Source organism: Scardinius erythrophthalmus, assembly GCF_964197995.2.
Source record: "Scardinius erythrophthalmus genome assembly, chromosome: 21".
NCBI lineage: Eukaryota > Metazoa > Chordata > Actinopteri > Cypriniformes > Leuciscidae > Scardinius > Scardinius erythrophthalmus.
In genome coordinates this window covers 29,424,526-29,446,164 of record NC_138241.1, presented here as the reverse complement: position 1 = coordinate 29,446,164, position 21,639 = coordinate 29,424,526, and the positions used below count along the sequence as shown (strand labels likewise).

The 21,639-nt window shown below is 36.7% G+C and overlaps 1 protein-coding gene across 8 annotated transcripts; it reads right to left on the bottom strand.

The window, feature by feature from the left end:
* Positions 1-48: 48 nt before the first annotated feature.
* On the bottom strand, positions 49-20,880 carry washc2c (WASH complex subunit 2C). 8 transcript variants are annotated; one of them, XM_081350476.1, is made up of 32 exons: positions 20,699-20,880; positions 19,438-19,577; positions 19,179-19,343; positions 18,788-18,856; positions 18,497-18,670; positions 18,054-18,147; positions 17,897-17,958; positions 17,628-17,681; positions 16,958-17,059; positions 16,776-16,860; positions 16,593-16,655; positions 16,079-16,200; positions 15,911-15,980; positions 15,307-15,357; positions 15,004-15,201; positions 14,756-14,922; positions 14,575-14,682; positions 9,918-10,016; positions 7,541-7,636; positions 7,359-7,460; positions 6,932-7,101; positions 6,737-6,851; positions 5,534-5,752; positions 5,183-5,386; positions 4,966-5,088; positions 4,783-4,881; positions 3,952-4,020; positions 3,551-3,607; positions 2,671-2,889; positions 1,406-1,981; positions 1,124-1,298; positions 49-674 (listed from the first exon to the last, which is right to left on the bottom strand). In XM_081350476.1, exons 2-32 carry the CDS (start codon positions 19,564-19,566, stop codon positions 526-528), a joined length of 4,185 nt encoding a protein of 1,394 aa, XP_081206602.1. In that variant the 5' UTR covers positions 19,567-19,577; positions 20,699-20,880; the 3' UTR covers positions 49-525. The 8 variants fall into 8 exon arrangements, with proteins under 8 accessions (XP_081206602.1, XP_081206600.1, XP_081206601.1 ...); XM_081350474.1 differs by having other exon boundaries at positions 16,578-16,655; positions 20,699-20,876; XM_081350475.1 differs by having other exon boundaries at positions 16,578-16,655; positions 20,747-20,876.
* Positions 20,881-21,639: the final 759 nt, after the last annotated feature.

The following is a 21,639-nucleotide window of genomic DNA, read 5'->3' as shown; positions in this document are numbered from 1 at the left end:
TTGGTCCTCTACAAATGTGTTTGAATTCCAGCACTCACACTCAAGAGTACGTTTCATAAAATATATTTTCTTTAGTTTCCAAAAATCATTTCACATGCAACACAAGAAAACTTTAGCTCAAGTTATAAAAACCATCAACAACAAAAGCACTTATGTTGGCGCATAGGCTTGGAGTTATGGCACCACATTTGAAAATTTAACCATACAGTTGACAATATAAGAGGAATGTCTTTTACACCTCACCAGACAATTCTCATGTTTAAAGTGCTAATAAAAGACACATTAACCGTTGTAGATGTCAATGCCAATTGCTGACTGCTACATCATTTACCAATCAGATGACTTCACAGATGGCATTAGAGGTAAAAACACTTACAATCTTCTTTTTTCCTGTATATTTTTTTTTTTTTGTAAAAGTTACCTATTAGAGTTTACATTATTAACAACAGTGTTAGATTACATCTACCTTCATTTAGGCCATGAACTTCGCTACAGAGTTAAACAAACAGCGGTTATGAAGGAGGCTCAGTTTCCCCCAAACGCATTTAGGGGATCGTCAAAAATATTGTGGCCCGTTTCCACAGTTGCGACGGGATCCTGGGCGGGCTGGCTCTTCTTAGACTTGGAGGACGGCTTTACCGTTGGTTTCGTAGTCCCAGACGAGAAGATATCATCTGTGAGATGAGAGCAGGAAGCAGATACCAGTAAGCATTTTTAAGAGTGTCTTTATTATTTAAAGTTGACCATATTTACCTTCAAAACCAATGTTTATCAAATTAAAATGATATATGAAATCATGATTCACTGGCGGTCAAAAGTTTGTGAAAGAAGTAACAACATTAATATTTTAACTTTATTTTTCATCAAACACAGTACTATCAAATGGATGGGAATATGCATATGGAAATGATATGCAGATTTGGTTATGCATTGTAAGCTCCATATATTAATATTTTTGGGAGGAGAAATGCTCGCTGACTGGGTAATTTTTCTCAGGTTCTGGGATGCTGGGATGTACGGTTTTACAAATCTGAAAACTTTTAGGATAAAATCTATGCAAAGTTTCATACATGAGGCCCCTGGTAAGAATCATAGTGAAGTGTGTTTTGCAGAGATAACTAACCCATGTCATCATCGAATATAGATTTTGCCTCCACTTTCTTCTTTGCTTTCTTCTCCTTTGGCTTTGTGGCACCAGTCAAGTCAGCAAAAATATCAACATTGTCATCAAACAAACTTGCATCCAAAGACACTTCCTTAGGCTTCTTCTGGCCGTTGAGGGGTTCTTTCACTTCATCCTGTAAACATTTAAGGTCAATAGAGAAGCATAAATCAGTCATACCACTCCCAACTACCACAATTGATTTATAATACCAAACTAAATGAAAGACTGTGTGATATTTACCTGGAAAATGTCTGGTTTTGCAGGACTGGCCTCTGTTTTGGAGTTTTTACTATCTGTAATTTTACCCTTTCCTGCTCCAAAAATATCATCATCATCATCTAGGAAGGACATCTGTTTGGTTTTCTGGACAGGCTTCGGTTTCACTGTGGCAAAAAGATCATCCTCGTGGCTGTCAAAAATAGACGAGGCCTGATCTTTCTTTGAGGTTGTGACGGCCTCCGTCTTAGGGGCTTTCTTTTTGCCATCCTCAGGGGTCTTTTCTTTGTGTTTAGAGGAGGGAACAGGCTTTGTGGCAAAGAGATCATCCGATTCAAACAGATCGTCTGCAGAATCGAGATATCTCTTTGGCCTGACTGCTTCATCTGGGCTCTTGGCTGCAGCGGGGGTGCTGACGGGTAAAGTGAGCGCTGTGGGTCGCACCGAAACGGGGTTAAAGGTAGGGAGTGAAGCAGCCATAATTGGTTCATTAGCTTGTGAAGAGGTGCTCTCTCCAACAGCTTCATCAGAGTACTGTGCTGAAAGATGTCTTGCTGCCCTTGTCTGCGGCCGCCGTCGCACTGCGCCTTTAGCACGACCCTGCATTAGAAAAAAAGCCACTGAATGGACTCTACCAAAACCAGCAGTTTTCATCACAAAGGCACACAACTAGGGCTGCACAAAATTGAAATAAAATCAACATCACGATATGGATTAAAGCAAATGTCAAATTGCGCAGGCTAATTAATTTCATCATTGCAGAATTTACACGCCGGATATCATGAGCTACATGAGTGTAAATGAACAAACAGTACCGAGCTTCACTCTGAAACCGGCAGTGCACATTTCTATTTGCCAGCAACTCACCAAAATTCAAAGCTCAATGGGTTACTGTTTGAAAAATTAACATAAATATACGTAAGTAAAATAATTTAATTATAAATAAATGAATAAATAAATGATACAAAATAAAATAAAAAATATTTGACAGTACAATATTGTTATTATAATATATTAATTATTTAGTTTAATATTTTTTTAAAACAATCACAATAAAACCATAATAAATTGTATTATTTTTAGTCATATTGGCAAAAACAGTGTGAATGTGGCCTGTGAAAACTAGAGATATATCATTATTTGTCCCCTATTGTATCAATTTAGTATCGATACCAAGGTATTACATGGCATCGAGCCAACTGTGCTAATTGTGCAGCCCTACACACACACAACCAATTTTTCATGCCACCTATCAAAGTGTAAAACATACATCCTGCAGTCTGACCCACCTTGTTAGCATTCTGTAGCGTGCTGACCTGAGCAGGCGAGTCAAAACTCACACCTCCCTCACTGGAGGTCTGGTGATCAGGGATAGTATCGGTAGCTGGCAGCGGCCTGGCAGCTGCAGGGAGGGAAGCTGGTGCCAGGCCAGGGATTACGCTGACAGCTCCTGGAATCCGTGGCACCGCGCCTGGCAGAAGGCTGGCAGGGTTGACAGCTAAGCTAGCCTGAAAGAAACAAGGCATGTTTTTTAAATCTGTGACAAACCTAATGAATACACACAGTGCCCTTCGCTCACATGCCAAGATCAGAGAGGAACTGGTCTGTACTATTTTAGAAGTACACTAGATTTGCATTTCCTGAAGCACATAGAAGTGCTTGCAAGGCAGCAACAGAATAGTGTTAAAAAATCCACATTTTAGGTAGTGTAAATAAGTCAACATGGCTTTAAATTGTTGCAAGAAAGAAATACAATTCAGAACGCAAATATTAGGACTAAGTATCAATATACTGCTGCCTTGCAAATACTGTAAACAGCACATTGACAGAGTGCTGCATCTAGTTTTCCTATTGGTGCAGTAATGATGTACAGCATTGGCATAGAGCGAAACAATGTTATGGCAAAGCTACAAATGTTCTGGTATAACAGAATAAGTGAAAATGTTAACTGGTGTGCAGAAATATAGATTTTAAACAGATAAAGGCATAGGTGAGTCGTGAAACAGCCCAACGAAAAGCAAGATTTTTGCTTTTCTTAGACTTCTAAGAAAGATCATGCCAGGATGTCAAGTAAAAAACACAGAATATAGAAATACAAAAAACACTGTTTTAACAATGAGAGAAATGGAGCATAAAAAGTATAGAGATTTTATTTTTCAAAAACGTTACTTGAAGTTCTCCAATCCTTGAGGAAGCTTTTTTAGATTTTAGAGGGCTTGTAGGGTCCTGTGCAATTAAATAATATCAATTACATTTATGTCAACCAATAAAAACCAAAAACCACTTTTATAAGTTCTGGAGGTCTTCCAAAATATATTTTATATGTGGTAAATGTATAAAATAAAATAAAAAGTATTCTATTACTCAAGACGTAATTAATTCTAAATATAATAATATATAAATCATTAATAAAAATGTAAATGCATCAAAATAAAAAATAAAAATTGAATATTTACAATATATTACATTTCTAATCGCTAAATATAAACAGAATGGTTTTCGCATAACTGTTCTGTTGCTGAATAAAGATGAATTAAAAAACATCAAAGCAGATTTATTTCTCTGCATACCTTGCTTGATGTCAGTGTTGATTTGTCCATTTCATTCGTTTTAGGCTTGCTGGGCTTCTCTGGTACTTTCTGTATGTGGATAATATTGTACAAGCATTTATGAAGTATTACCATTTACATAAAAAAAAGAAAAACATATTAACCCTCTCGTGCTTTTCTGTCATTTATGACTGAAAAATATTATGTTTTTTTTTTTCTTTCCTTCATCGGAATGGTACGAAACACACAAAAAATCATGGACATGATTCGAAAAGCTTAAATGGTCCTGAAAAATATAGTCACACTCATCAAAAATGACCACATTGGATATAAATGGGAAATTTCATCTAGTAGAAAGTTTGGTATACTGCGCCCCAAAAACAAATCTTTCTGAACGCTAATTTTTTTGTGATATCAACCTCAAATTTTTAACACAACTTGTAAAACATGTTTTAGAACATACAGTATATACTTCATGTAAAAATGTAAAATAGTATTTTTGTGCATTTTTCATAATAAACTTAAACTTCTATAACTTTTTTTTAAGTTCAGCACTAATCTGACAAGTATCTTCTTTAAAAAAAAGACAGAACTTAAGTTTGTGCTCCAAAGCGTTCAAGATTTATGACAGATTAAGTTTCAGGTCTATGCTCAAAGTAATAAATGGATTCGAACTACTGCATAAATATAATTTAGTACCATAAAATACCCTAAAAATACAACATATTAAATAAAAGCATTATCAAACTAAAATATAGTACATAAAAATTAAAATAAAAAAAAATTAACAATTTTGACTGCCACACTATGAGCACCAGAGGGTTTAATGTACAAGTTAGGGAAAAACAGTACCGGTGGAGCTTTAGGCTTTGCTGAAGCGAAGAGGTCATCCTCATCTTCATCCCCAAACAGTATGGGGTCAACTGGTTTCACAGAGCTCTGAGATGACACCTGTAAAATGAAAATACCTCCATCAGTAAGAAACCACCGTCTCACCATAAAGTGGCAAAGTCTATGGAAAGTCCAAAAGCTTACAGTTGGTTTAGGAGACGTGGCAAAGAGATCTACATCAGGATCGTTGTCTCTTTGTTGCGTGTGACTGAAAAGCAGTTCCTCATCTTGGAACACACCTGTGCTCTTCATGTGGGGCCCATGATCCTGAGATCACAAGCGAAATCAATTTAATAATGTTAACCTACTTAAAGTTCCATTCAAATTCACACCTCACAGCGCCGAATCTAAAACAGCTAACCTTTAGTGCATTCTTTTCTGTTGATTTGTATGTTTTAGGGGCAGGAACTATTTCATCAGTGTTCATATCTTCTTCATCATCGTCATCATCAAAAAGACTCAGTGCTGTTTTCTTGGCCTTGGTCCCCTTACTCTCCATGGGCGGTGGACCCTCCTTTAGGAGCTCATCACCATCAGCAATATCCTCTTGATTCTTAGTCTGTTTCTGTGGAAGAGACAATCTTCAGTTCTGTGACCCTTTTTTGTGAGCATAATAGGTGTAAATAATATATTATTTATTATTTTATGCTATTCATTTTTATTTTGTTGACTGTAAAAAAAAAATTAATTATTTTGCAAACATTTTACTCACTTTACTTGCATCTTGCTTGTCTCCTAACACATCGATCCCACCAAAAAGGCTTACTGCTCCAACCGGCTTCTTCTTAATCTCAGTGCTGTCGTCAGAGGACAAGATAGATTCCACAGACTTCTTCTCCACAGACGACTTCTCCTCTGCTATCTTGTCTTTAGCTACATTGGGCACAATTTCCTCCTCCGTAGATTCAAACAGAGAGGGAACACCAGAAGCCTGGAACACAGAGCAATCCCCAGCTACTAACTAATGACAAGGCAAATAACATATTTTATTTGAAAGGAAATCAATCCTTTTCAAACCCTTCAGCAAGGATGCATTAAACTGAGTGACAGACATTTATATTGTCATAAAAGATTTTTATTTCAAATAAATGCTGTTCTTTTGAAACTTCTATTCATCAAAATCCACAAAAATATTAAAGGGGCTACATGTAAGAATTTTCATTTATTATATGCTTTTTTATTGCGAATGTGTGAACAAGCTTGTAATGAAACTTAAAAAACGAGATCTTCCCAGATGACCTTGGTTGTCTATGAAAGCCTGTAGACTGATTTTTATGTGAAGGATTCGGGCCGGTTTCGCCGGGAAAATCAAAAGGATGTGAAGTTTACATGCACTTCCGAAAAACTCTCTTCCGTTCAATGGCACTGACACATAAAATGAATGCTTATACAATGTTCAGCCATTCTGTACTCTAATGTCAATGTGTCATGCAAAGAAAGGAGATTTATTCAAACTATAGTGTCACAGAGCCAGATCTATAGTCTATAGTCTCAAATATACTTTATAATCAAACATCATAACAGTGTAATCTTGAATCACATTCAGTCTCATGTATGTTACGTGTGCACGAGTGCGAGGACAAGCAACAAGTTGCTGCAGTTCATTTAACGGCCACCAGTGTCGCTAAAAACAAGAGTTTCTGAATTCTAGATATAGCCCATTTAAGCAGCACAACTGTTTTCAATATTGATAATAATATTAAAGGTTTCATATATATTAATATTAAATATTAAACATTAAAATATATTTAAATATAAAACAGTTATTTTAAACTGTAAAAATATTTCGCAATATTTCTGTTTTTACAGGATTTTTTTATCGAATAAATGCAGCCTTGGTGAGCATAAGAGACTTCTTTCCCAAAAAAGCACAAATGGTAGCTCCAAAAGTATTTGGACACTTAAGCCAACTTACCTTCGGTTCAGAAGGAGTTTTATTTGCAGGTGTTTTGAAGCCAAAAAGGGGTTCTTTGTCCTCATCATCATCTTCATCCTCGAACAGGAGAGAGATTCTCTGAGATGGCTTGATACTGCGAGGACAAAAAATACTTTACAGCATAATGATTTAGTGTTTCTCTTACTACTTTAGTATGTTCAGTGCTCCACAAACCTCGACTCATTAGTGGCTGCAAACAGATCATCATCATCACCACCAAATAGGCCATCTTTTTGTGGTGCTGTGACACTGGGTAGCCTGGAGGGGGCGCTAACGCTTGACTTCATTCCACTGGGCTTCACATCTGGGCTTTCTTTGCTGGGCTTGGAGCTCATCCAATGATCCTGACATAGACAGATATTGCAAATATTTTGCCTTGCAAATTTTATAAAAAATAAAGCAAATATTCTGCTATGTCACGTGATATCCGCATGCATCATAAGAAAAACTTATGATAACAAGATAAAACAGAATTAACAAATAAAAATGTTAGTAACATTTAAAAAAAAAAAATTCTGATGGCGTTTTCAACATTTACTGTATTTTACAATTGTACTGACTCTTTAGTAATTGTTTTACTGGTGTTAAAACTCACAAATACCTCATCATCGCTGAAGAGTGAACTGGATAGAGGTTTCTTGGTTGGTAGAGATGTTTTTTTGACCTGAACTGACTTGGACTTTGGTGTCGATGAAAAAAGGTCCTAAAAGATCAAAACAGACTTAAAATATATACAGATTTCCCCACAATCTATCACTTTAAACTAAACTTGCTGAACATCACCTCCTCTTCTTCATCATCAAATAATGAGAGCGGAGCTTTACTGGGCTTGTTCTGAGTGGTAGGCTTTGATTTACTTGTAGTCTTACTTGGGAATATCTAAAAAAAAAAAAAAAACAGACCAGCAAATACATCAGTGACAAGTATCAGGAGTCAGTTTGTAATTAAGGTTAGGTGATAAAACGAAAACAAATATTTTTAAAAGGTATAACTCTCAAGGTTTATCTCACATTAGTACCCTAAAACATCTGTCATCAATTTTATTAATAATTTTTTTTAAACACATTGATTTACTTAAATCAACACTGATTTGAACTTATAACATTTACCGTGTTTGGCGAAAATCCAATCATTCAATCAATTAAATTTTACACGAGACCGAAACAATTTCCTATACAGATTTCGCATAGGGGACAAGGTGACCACGTTGAACCAACAGAAAGCTGCTTGGTTTTAAAGTGACTTCTGTGTGAGCAGTGCTTCATACATTACTAATTGAAAATAGACAATGGATCTTTTTTTTGCTTCTGGGAACGGCGTTTAGATTAATAATATGTAAATATGTGCTGCACCTTCCTCTCAATAACAAAATAAAATGTCTACGTGTGAGAAAACAGCAGTTAAGAAAGCATCTGATCATAGCAATGTGGATTTGTTTACACCGGTTCTACAATTCGACACTCCAGTCAAGTCGCGTTTATTTATAGAGCACTTTACAATAGATTGCTTTAAAGCAAGCAATGTTTCAGGACTAAACATGAAGAACAGGAGTCAGTTGGTCTATTAATTAAATACAACTTAAATTTCTATTATAAAGTAAATCTTTAGTGTGTTCTTGTTTTACTCGTGTTTGACATCAACGGATAGCCTGGCAAGCCAGACCTACGTCAAGATGTTAGGTCTGGCAACTCACCATAGACACGGCTCAATCAGAGGGGCGGGATAAACGGCTGTCTTTCAAATTCCCTCGGCACGCAATAGGACAGCGCTTCAACCAACCAGAGCGTTTCCCAAAAGCAGAGCTAACGTTAGTTGATAGATTCAACTTTTGAATCTGGCCGGCAAAACTACGAACACATCTTCCTTTTTTAAGAATGACTTAAGTGGCGTTCTTTGCTCTTTTCTCAAAGAAAAACTTAACTCCAAGTCCTCCAGAGCCGTGGCCAAAGCCGATTCGAAAGACGCCAGAAGCAGCAACTCTTCTTTGTTTTCAAGTAGCAGGGAACCGTCGCAACTCTGTCATCATTATGTTAAGTCTGCCCCGCCTACTCTATACACGATGTGATTGGCCTGACCCAATTTAGGTTTTTACAGCTCCGAAAGTCAACGGAGAGTTGCTAGACTACCCTGGCTGCAAAATACATTTTGCTGCCGCTAGGGTGCGTCTAGATTTCTAGGCTACTCAAAGGACTGAACAGAAGAAATCAACCGGAGAAGAGTTCTACGTCAAAGAAGGCGGAGCCCGAGAACCACACCTACCTATTAAGTAATCGCCATGGACCAATGGTAGTCAGTAGGTGTTTACCAGCCAGACACCTTTGGCAAGCTGTTTTAGGGCCTGTTTACACCTGGTCACTTCATGCGTTTTACTGATCGGAAAGCTATCAGATTTGTTAAAATTGTTCCATTTACAATTAGCCACATAAATGTGTCTCCACAAAACAAATATAAATCCAATCTTCAATTCCCGCGTAATATGCAAGTTTAACATCAGTTCACATCAACATCAAAATATCTAAATCAAAGATGGCAATACGAGAGAAAGATAATTTAGTCTCATTACTTTTAATGAATATGTTTGTGTGTTGAGCTTCAGTTTGCGATGGTGAACTTTCAGTTTTATTTGTGGCAGTTTTGGCTTGCTAAAGAGATACTCATCTACTCATCTGCCATGGTCCATATCTGTGGTGAAACGAATTGCAGTAGCGCTGTCATTTGGAGCCGGAAGTCTATAAGATGCTCTTACATGTTTATTTTTTATTTTGGGAATAAAATTTTCATATGTCGCTTCAACAAACAGATGCTTTTATACTTGTTCAGTTTCAGTGGTAAAGTGGTTTGAGCGGTTAGATTTAAATCCGACTCGAAAGCATTTTGGAGGGCATTTAAACCTGGTTTTCTCACGATCATACGGCTATCCGATCAGAGTAAACACATGGGAACAGGCCCTTTTTTTTCGAAATTATGTCACACCAGTTCGTTCTTTGATTTCAAACTATATCAGGGTCTTTAGATTTACTAAAATCCTATAATATAGCAATAAAGTAATACAAAATAACTGCAATATTAATATTAATATTAAATATGACCCAGCACTAATTGTAATACATCAGAAAACTGCAAATAGACTCTGTATGATGACTATAGAAAAGTGATGTACTTGTGAGTCTTCTTCGTCTGAGAACAAACTCTTGCTAAGTGCTTTCTCCGATGCTCCCAGAATAGGTGAAGATTTGACAGCTTCAGGTGAAGGTCCACTCTGAAAAAAAAAAAATTGTTAAATGTTAAAAAAAAAAAACGAGATAATACAACGAGAGAGTAAGGGAGTGTTCACACGTGGTAGGTTTGGAAACGCTGCCTCCTTGCAGCAGATCTTCGTTTGTGTGCAACAGAGGACTTCCTGCCACTGTTTTGACTGCTTTACAGCAGAGCTCTTTGTGAGTTCTCAGCTGTTTAAAATACCAAGATATGTACACGCTAGGGATGCTCCGATCAGGATTTTTGCAGCCGATACCGAGTACCGATTACTGTCATGGTGATTCTGATGCTTAATATACTTAATACAAGACAAAGATAAATACAAACAAAATGGAGAAAATGGAGCAGTCTGATGCAGCCCACAAGGTTTATTTAAGCACTGTCCAATACAAGTCTGAGCAGGACAAAATTAATAATAAAAAATATATAACTCCTAAAAGAACAAATTGGAGTAGTTTGATGCAACTCATTGATAGGGATGGGTATTTCAAGCAAAAATAATATTCGAAGATCACTGGGTATTATTAGATTATTATTCGAAAATCGCACCCCTCCCCCATATGCACGCACACAAGCATGTGTAGGCCACACACATGTGAGAAAAGCAGAGCGGTGTGACGCTTAAATATAACTTTAAAAACTTTTATATTTATGTTTAAATAATATGTTATTTTTTTTACATCTATGTTGATTATATGAAAAGGGAACCGCATGAGATGGGTAAGATAGGATCATAAGATGCCCAATATATCATTTGGAGTGGGTCAGACATAATTTTGGGCACTTAATTAAGTTTTGATTTATAGAAAGCCATTCTTTAAAGTGAATTTCGCTTTGTATAAATTGTATCTTAATTTAAATCAATGTTTCATCAACCAATTGCCTGGATTTAATAAATAAGAAGCAAGCAGACAATATAATCAGGACATGGAGGCGCCGGCGCGTGAACTGGAGCTCGTCTCATAAATCAAGCGTAGCGTTAGTTCTGGCAGGTTACGTTAGTCAAGCTCGCATCAGCTGATCCATATCACCGTATGCATATATAAGCTCCTTCAGTGTTATCAGCAGCTATCACGTTCTCAGGAGCTAATTAAATGGCGGAATTCGGCAGGCAAACAACATCATCTCACAAGGAACCGTGCAATCGGGAATTTAGCAAGAGGAATTTGTTCCCCACAAGGATTTCACCTCAGATTCATCTTAAACTTGAACACGAGATTTGCCGCATTGATCATAAGTTTCCTGATTTGGAAGTGACCTCAGTCTGCATTGCTGCTCGCATCGCTGCATTATTGACACAGGACTCGACGTGATTCAGTCTCCATTCATCTCTGAAAGTCTTCACAAAGCTAAGTTCCTTTTTAATGCTCATTGTTAAAATCTATCAGGGTATTGGCAACATGCTTGTTGCTAATGCTACGTGTGCTTGGGCTATTCTAAATTAGTCGTTTTCATTAAAATGCTCTTGCTAGGCTCATGCGATCATATTGGCTATGTGCGTTACTACGTGTTGTCAATGGCAACTGATCGCGTTGCACACGCTGTGCTTTTAGCACTATGCAGCACAGATTCAAGCAGCTGCTTGATATGAATTAACAATTCATGGTGCACTGCAAACGGAATAATTCTGCTGTGGCACAGCTTTAAAAAAGACAGTAAACAGTCACAATTCAGTTGAGTCACTTCGGACACGCTTGGTCTATCTAGTTCTTGGAAACATGTCGTTCTTAAAGCTACAGTGTATTGTATACCGTGCTTTCATTTTAATGCATTGTTTTTTTTTAAGGGCTTGCATCTGTATAGGCTGAAATTTAACATGGTGATATATTTAAGCTGTGTTTAAGTAAAAAAAAAAAAACACTATTATTGAAACACTGCTTGTTCTAAGGCTATCTAGTGGCTATTAAAAAACTGCTTGTTTTAAAAGATGTTAGTTGCTATTGAAACATGGTTATTTTATTTTTAAGGTTATTTAGCCCAGTCGTTATTTGGAACTTGGCTTTGTTTTAGGCTTATAGACCTAGTGTCATTGTCACATGCTGTGCTAAATTTTTCAGGCATCAGTAATATGCTGTCATTTCACCAACATTGCTATCAGTACTGTATGGTGGTTGCTAGAGCAATGTTATCAAATATGTGTTTGTTACTTCGGCTTGTGCATACTGTCCTCAGCAACATGCTGTAGTAATCAAGCGTTGTTTATGCTATCTGGTTGCATTGGAGAAATGCCTGTGCTTTATTCTATCTGATTATTGCAACATAATGTGTTAAAGTTACCACATGCTTGTGGCTAAAGCTATCTAGATATCGGTAACATACTTGTGCAAATTACACAGTACATTCACCGCAGAGGTCCACATTGTAACTTGATGGTCCTGTGAAGGAGTGTGGAATCATGGGAGTCGTCATCTTCACCTCCATAGCCAAAGGAATCCGTAGGACGGGAGCAGTAATCATGTTCATTAATGAGGAAGGCAGCACACTGTATGTATGTCATTGCTTAGCTGCGCAGTGCACACTGCATCTGACTCCAAGCTAGAGGATGTATGCTTCTCCGACCGGACTACGCTAGTTTTAATACTAGTCCTATGGTTATACAAACATGCTAGTTGTATTAGTTTTCTTGTCGCTAGTCAGAGCTATTGCTGTAGGGTGTATGCTTCCCCTGCCAAACTACACTAGTTTTAGCAATAGTTCTGTGATTATACAACATGCTTGTATCAGATTTTGCTGCCGCTAGGGGTGTAAGCTTCCCCCAATAGATCCCATACAATTGTTAAATTGGCTACAGCAACACGCTTGTTGCCATGTGTCCTTGCTTGCTCCAGCTTGGTGTGATGCTTCCCCTATAAGATTGGATCTATAGTGCTCAACATATGACGCTAAAATCAGGATGTAACCATTCTATCAGCCTCAGTCATGGTGGGGGTAGTGTGTAAAAATTATAATAACAAAATGTGTGTATATATCATTTTTTATATATTTTTTTTCTCTTTTCTACAGAAGTAAACTACAACCAAGTATAACAAGGTTATGAATCATTGACAGGTGACAGTGTACGCAGAACACGTCAACAAATAACTTGTCTAGTGATCGTAATTTATTCAAATCTACATATTTGTCAGTAAATGTATCCAAGCATCAGCATCACGCTTGTTACATTAAACCATCCAGCTAATTCTAATTCAGTGTTGCTAATTCTGTGTGAACCAGAAGTTTCCACCAGGATTACTTCAGTATTGTGTACTTATTTACTTATTGTATACTTATTTCCAATGAAAAAGATAATTGAAAATTAAATCTCCATCTCTCATCTCTAGCTCACAGGCGTCACTCAAAGAAACTGGAACTGGACTGCGGATATACAACAAGCAAGCAGCTGATTCATTTTGATATCTAATTTTCACTTCTTCATTTCAGGTGGATGTCATTCATTGCAATATGCATGTTAACTGCTAAACATTTCGGGTATTGACAACATGCTTGTTGCTGGTATTGTTGGTAGCATGCTGTTGCTCAAGCTTTTCAGGTATTGGCAACATGCTTGTTGCCTTGGCTCACTCATGTAACTACAAAAGCATCCAAATTGCGCTGTCAGTTGGTTTTGGGGGATATCGGCATATGGTTTTGTTTTGGGGGGTTATTGCTGCTCTCCCTGCTCTTATCCATGCTAGGCTGCATGGATGCGCAGGGAGTTCTTGCCCAGAACGGAACCATACCGCCAATCCAAACTGTATGCAAATTGTCAATCATATTTGACGGTAGTGGTCCTGACAGAAATCAAGCATAGCGTTAGTTCTGGCAGGTCACGTTAGTCAAGCTCGCATCAGCTGATCCACATCTACCTATAGGAATACGGCGCCTATCACCGTATACATATATAAGCTCCTTCAGTGTTATCAGCAGCTATCATGTTCTCAGGAGCTAATTACCCTCCTCCATCCCCAGCTCCTCCTCTCGCCCAGTCAGGATTTGACATTCTGATTCCCCTTGAATCAGAACAATTATCGAATGTTGTACTTTTAAAGTCTTGAATTAAATATATTTGCAAATTTTCATGTTGGTTCTGTTTACCCCAAGGGGGGTTATTGCTGCTCTCCCTGCTCTTATCCATGCTAGGCTGCATGGATGCGCAGGGAGTTCTCGCCCAGAACGGGACCATACCGCCAATCCAAACTGTATGCAAATTGTCAATCATATTTGACGGTAGTGGTCCTGACAGAAATGAACCGAAACTCAGCGTATAAGCTACCTCACAGACCTAAGAAATATATCTATATCGGATATAAATCTAATCTATCGGCCGATACCGATCTCCGGCCGATCGATCGGAGCATCCCTAGTACACGCATACAATAAGCGCATTGTTTTGGATGTCCGATAAGTTGCGTCGCAAAATATACCTACGTTTTTATATGCATTTTTAGGTCTGGTGTTAAAAATGACAGTGTGAATGCAAAGCGAACCAGGACTCAATGTATCAATTTCTTTTTTGATCCGGACCAAAAAGAACCAAACTACAAGTGTGAACACACCCTAAGAGAGAAAGAGTTTTCTACCTCTTCAGATTTGGAGGACTCTTCACTGGTGGAAGGCCGGCGTTTCTTCAGACCCTCCAGTATATTTTTAGTGCCGGGCCCAAACATTGAAATGGCTCCAGCAGGAGGCTGCAAGCAAGCACAATCAGCATAGAAGCAGTAACAACAACCACAATAAAATGATGATGATTGACAAGCAGACCTTTTTCTCTGGAGGACGGGTCTCTTCCTCCCCCTCGACTCTTTTTTCCTGCAGGAGAGGAGCTGCACTGGCTTTCTCAGTGTATATAGCTCCATCTTCATCATCCTCCTCCTCATCAGCTTCCCCAAACAGGTCTACTGTTTTCTTTGGCATTCTCTTCTCTAGTCCTAATCACAAAGATACGCATTTAAAAATCCCCCAAAACAACCGTCATTTTTCATACTGAAGAGCAAATGTGAGATGTTTACCAGGGGTGGATTTGTTATGCTTCTTTCCACTGAAGAAGTCATCATCATCGTCATCACCACCATTATCATCATCATCAAAGAGCCCACCCCCAACTGAGGCACGTTTTGGAGCTGCCTGCACTTTGGGCTTCACTGGACTCTGACTGTGTTTGCTCTCTAGTGACTCTGAATCATTTGTTGAGCCAAACAGTTTGTTTTCTGTGGGTGAGAGGGGCATGAAAATATCGTACTCATTAGTAACTACAGCAAACTTTTATGCAAAACAATGTGCGAGTATGCAAACTGAATGCAGTTAATGCTTACCAGGAAAGATCGAGACAGCGCCAGTAGGGATTTTCTTAGTTTTAAGGGGCTCTGTAAAAGCAAAAGAAAAATATACGATCACTATTAGGTAAATGAGTTGTCAACACAGTGGGTTTCAGAAGGTACAGAAGACAGGTTGTGAGAAAAAGATAACACACAGTCAGCCAGTCATTATAGAAAAACAAGACCCTTACACAAAGCGTGTTAAATGACTATTTACAAAATACATTAATAAATAGAAATTAATTAACATTTTTTATTATTTAATTTATTTTTTGTGAGAAAAAAGAGATTGCGGAGTGAAAGCAGGAAATCAGTTAGCAAGAACAACGGATAATTATACAAAAATAATAAAAAATGTTTAAAAAAGTAAAGAGTTATGATATTTTAATTAAAAATTACAAGGTCAAAACTGTTTTTTTTTTTTTTTAAAGAAATAAAACATGCATGGACGAATTGATCTCAATAACATGCATTTAGAAAACAGAATGAATTTTCATTTCATGCCAACTTCAAAACGTAATGCTAGTACTACTATCCAACATTTGACTTTGAATAAAAGACAGCATAAGAGTCCAAAGGAGTGACAATTAGTAAGTCTCACCTGTTGTCTGGATCACAGTCTTTTCCTTTTCCACTGGCTCGTTTTTGGGTGCATCAGAAAACAGATCTCCCTAAGGAGCAAAGCATATGAAATTACTTTTTCAAAGATTGCAACCATGTCTTCTAGTTGCATTTGTATGTTGACTACATTAATATTGCTCTAACCAACCTCATCGTCATCATCAAACAGGCCTTTGCCTCCACTAAAAAGACCACCCTTCCCACCGAATGGAGAATATTCCTCATCTTCCATTTTTGGTGGTTTGAACATCTCATCCTGATCATCTTCCACTGTAATTACATATGCATAAAATATATGCCATTATTTACTAGACATATCCTAAACTATGGTATATTATGCCAGAAACATCCAAAAAATTAGTAACAGTGTAGTCGTTTTGAATAAAACAATACAATAAAATTTGATGATTCATTTGTGTATATATTGTACACTACTGTACAAAAGTTTGGGGTCATTAAGATCATTAAGGAAAAACTATTTTAAATTGTAAAAAATATTTCCCAATATTACTGTAATCAAATTACTGTAATTTTTAATCAAATAAATCAGCTTTGGTAAGCATAAGAAATATGCTACCGACCCCAGACTTTTAAACGGTAGTCTACAGAGTGCAAAGTACAGCAGAATGAATAAACATGGTATTAACTTGAGTCACTTATACCCTGAGGTTTTGGCTCTTTCTTTGTTTTACTCTTCTTCTGGGTAGATGGGCCTGATGATAATGCTTGAGAACAGACAAGTACATGCACACAAATAAACTTGAGAAAGAAAACAAACTGAATGGAAAGATGGAAATGTGGTAAACAATAAAACAGTCAAATCTATATGTTCTAAGTGACCATACATGTGCGATCTGCTTCTGGCTTATGTGGAGTCTCTCCCTTGATTCTGGCTGCTAGTTCATCAGCAAAGGATGGTAGACCAGTGTCCTGAAAGACATGGGACACAGGAAATTGAAGTTCTAGTTTGCATATTTTTACTAATTTGCTTGGTATGTCTGAGGTGCTCAGAAAATGCAAAGCTAACCTTTCTGAGTTCATCTTCATCCTTATCAGACCCTCCAAATATGTCAGAATCTTCATCTTCATTCTCTTCATCAGCATCATCATAACTAGCAACGGATGGTTTCTATAGGATGAATTACAGAATTACAGCATTCTATAGATGGTGGGCTGGATGTAAAATAAAGCTTTTTAATGAAAAAAAAGCCCAATTTTGTCTCATTTACTTCTTCACTTCTTATTTTACTTCTAAATAAGGCTTTAAAATAGTGCTGTTATCAAATGTAAATTTTTTATAGTAGAAAACTTATAGAGAATATGCTATTTAGAAATGTCCTGGTCGATGGTAGACTTAAGATTTAGATTTACCTTTCACATTTAATAGAAATCGTTTTTTTTGTATTTCTTAAATTATTAGAGCATAATGATGGGATGTTTAAACCTCTTTTTAAAAGCTTAAGTAAATCTGACAATAGTGGGTTGTTTTTGATTTATAACTTGTGTTGTTTTATGTGGCATTCCATATCTGTAAAACATAATTACCACTGCTGTAAAAGCATCTGCATAAATATATTTCACATATATCCTTAACCTAATGCATTACATCCTAATATAGTGTAAATCCCTTACCTGTAAATAAACCATCAGAATAGTAGAAAATAATTTTTGTTTTTATTATATAAAAAAAGTCTTACTTTCTTGAAGTTGCCATGGACTTCCTCATCCTGGTCAGAATATTCATCTGAGAGCTTTTGGAATGGAATCCAAATTGAAGATTACATATAAATATATGTATTTATTTATGTAATGTTTTCAAAAAAATTGGTTAAAATGTTTTCGAAAATAGAACATTTATTCAATAAATAAAATATGTAAAGAAAATGTATCTCGGCCAATGTTCATTAAATGCCAATGTTGCAATTCATGTAAATGTATGTGAACTATATATATTATCCTCTCTCACCTCATCACCTTCTTCAATATCACTCTCAATGACGCTGTCTCTGTCACTACCGACAGACATTTCTAAAAAAAAAAAAAAAACAGCAAACAAAAGAAGTTAAAAGCAACCTACAACAACAACAATAAAACTACTAAAGATTATGAATGGGAAATGTCACCATCACTGGATAGATCTCCCAGGCCAACATCCTCCTGATCCATAAAGGCTTGGGACCCAATCAAGTATGGCAAAGGCCTGTCCACATACAGGTCCTACCAATAAAATAAATTTAGGCTCAAAACCTTAAAATCACCATGAAATCAAAAGTGACCATTACATTTTTGTATGGAATACTGCATTATTTATTATACATTATTTATCAGTGCACATCACTATTTTTTTTTATTCATGTACCCATGGAATCTTTAATAAAATTATTATAAAAAGACTATAGCAACTTCCGTTTCTTGCCAACTTTAAGTCTGGTGAAGACTGAAGTTGCTCTTTCAAAGTGAGTCTTTGGGATTTTTTAGCACATTAACATCACTAACCCAAACACCACTAATTACATGTGTAATAATAATCAAGTAAGTGCTCAAGGGCTCTAAGAAAACACTTTACCTTTGCTTCCAAAATGGGCTCTACTTTTTCCAGAGCCTCCTCATCCTCAGAGTCCGAGTTTCCTGCTTTAATGTCGAGCTGTTCGAAAGCAGATTCCAGGACTTTCAGGCCATAGTTGACGGCCTCTTGGACTTTGGGAATAAGTTCCGCTTCCTTCTGTTCCCTTGTCTTCTCCTTTACATGTGTATGAAATGGTAGGAATGCTTGAAACCATTGTCAGAGAAGTTTTCAAAATAATACATAATATGAAATCATAGCAGAAATAACCAGAGAAACGTCCCCAAACAGTACCTGTTCAGGCTGTCTCTCCATGATTTCTGGCTTTGGTCCAGGGTCTTCCACCTCTTCATCATAAACCCTCTGAGTAAAAAATAAAAAATAATAATTAGATCAAAAAACAGGGTTTGTTTGTGCCTACACTTTTATTGTTTTTTATCAAATTTCACAATCTCACTGACGTGAGCTAAGAAAAATGCTGAATAAAGAATTCACAGTTGGGCCATTTTGAGTCTCAAGGGAGGAACGTTGGGAAATGTATAAATATCATAAGCTGACAAACTCTTCCACATATTCTCTCAGGACAAGTGTGATATTTCAGTTTGTGAAACTTGAACTACTTTGCTTTGCATCCACATACATAGTGAATTCTCATTTAGCCAAAATCATGAAAAAATTTACATACATTTTCAATGAACTGTGTGTTGGACAGCATGAGGAAGTCATTAAACACTGTATGTAGGCGGCTGTCTGTGGCTTTAGTGTCCCGGATAAGACCATCCAACTGCTTCTCAATCTCATGTGTCTTGGACAGCATCCTTTGAGAGAAGTCTTGCAGAAAAAGAAATAACTGCAGAGATACAAACAAACATTCACTCTAAACCATCTGTACAAGGAAGCACAAACAATATGAATATGAAATATGAATGCATTCCACTTCATACCCCTGAATCTGAAGCCAGTGACCAGTTTGTGCTGGATTTCTGCATCTCTTCCACTGTCCAGGGTCTCTCCCACACCTGCTCAGCCTCCCCATTATGATTACTGGGGCCATTCTCCATAAAATTAGACATGCTGGTTTAATCTGTAGAAGATCACAAGTTTTACTTGAATCTGATGCAATGGACATTATGACTTATATAGGACTCATCACTGTCCCTTGTGAATAAGAAGTGCACATAATGATGATGGACTATAAATCTTAAAAGAATATTATTAAAAAAACATACTTTCAGATAATATATAAATTAAACTCTTAAGTGCTCTTAAAGAGAGTACACTTTCATGACAGTGTCTTACCACTTTTTGTAATAATGTCAAATGAAATGCTTTATTTTTTGATGACTAACATACACTTCTTTGGGTTAACTAACATATTAAAGCTTGTGCAAAATACTTGATTATAATTCATTTTAGTGTTATTTGACATTACACCAATTTTAAATGTACTACATTTCAAACGTGTAATTGTAAATATATTTAAAATACATGACAAAAAAGTTTCAGTAAAAGTTAAATTAAAGATTATATTAGTTTACCATAAATGCTTGTCATTAAATTCGGCAGTACACTTTAACCACATTTCAAATACAATAGAAATAACTATGAAACTACAAATAAAGATTTAGGCTAGCTACTTAGGCCTAATCATTACTTCAGCAGGCCAAAAAACACTCAAGGTAAATTGAAAATAAAACATATTTTTATTTATTTGTAAATTGCATGCAATTAGGTGTCCTAAGTAAGTATTCTTTTCAAGTATACCGTTTCCATAATAAGTACTCTTTTTTTTTTAAAGAAGCTAAAGTGTACTTCTTTTCACAAGGGGCTGATAAATGCTTATTTATTTAAAGCTAGACATTTTTGTATTTATCTAACAAGTGATATAGAGTGTAAAGTAAAAACCATAGTTACTTATCTCTAAAATTACAATTCTGAGGAAACTTTCATAAGTTAAAACGTTATAACTGTGTCAATGAAAAATCAGCATATGCAGAAGCGATAATCTCGTTCTTCCTCAAATCTTAAACGGTTAGAAATATAAGTACATACACCTGAATGCACTTTTGATCCGTAATTATCTGTTATTTTGCTGCTATATGCATTTATATGTGATTGCTCTCCCTGCTGTCATGCAAGGCTAGCTGCTGTGCTAGCACCTTATAGTCTGAATCTCTGCTGATTTCATTTAACGTACTGATTTACCTTATATATGTACTGTGGTAAAATATCTTCTGTAGTGTTTTCCTTCACCTCAAAATCTCACAAATCCAGCAGTGAGAGAAGTCAAGGGCAGCTCAGCGCTGTCATTCGTCCCATCATCAGTTCAGTGTTTTGAGAGGTCGGCCATGTTCCGTCTGCAGAGAATCAGCTGATTCTAGTCACCTGACAGAGGCGCGCGACACCCACGCTAGAGTCCCTCTGATCTGAGAACAGCTTCTAATGCGCGTGAATGGCGTTTCACCAAAGACTGTATAGCGTTTCACATAAACGAAGCGGACTTAAACTGATCTCAATGCAGCACTTCCTGAAAGCATGAAAACATGCCATTTTTAACGGCTTATCATGAATGGGTGAAATCGTGTGACAAAAATAGAAGCATAAAATAGATGCTTTATCCACCAGTTTGTGGATAAATCTTGTAAACCATAAAATGTCAACATTTTCTAGAGAAAAGGCTGATTCTGAATCAATAAAATCTTAATTGTGAATGCAAACCCTGCTGGAGGTGATTGTTAGCTGATTGACTATTTGTAAATGTTGCAAAACCACTGATCTATATAATGACCAGTGTGCAAAACACATCTTGAATTTGTTATTTTTTAAGTAGGGAACATCCAATCCTGTGGATTATCTTTGAGTCTAACTTCCTCATAAGAACTACAGGGTTGAGCAGATGTTGTAGGCTACAATACTTGTTCCCATTAGTGCTTTAAGAACTTCCCCTTTTTGGTCACTCCCTGTCCTCCTGTCCTGTCTGACCACTCTTGGGTCACTCCAGTGAAGAGACTGCAAGGAGTAGGCCAAGAGATGACACTAACTCTGAATCAACATGCACCAATGCTAAATTTCCAAATATTGTAATCATGATGTTCACAGCTTGTAATAGTAACATTGTTTCTGCCTCAAATTAATACATTGATAGC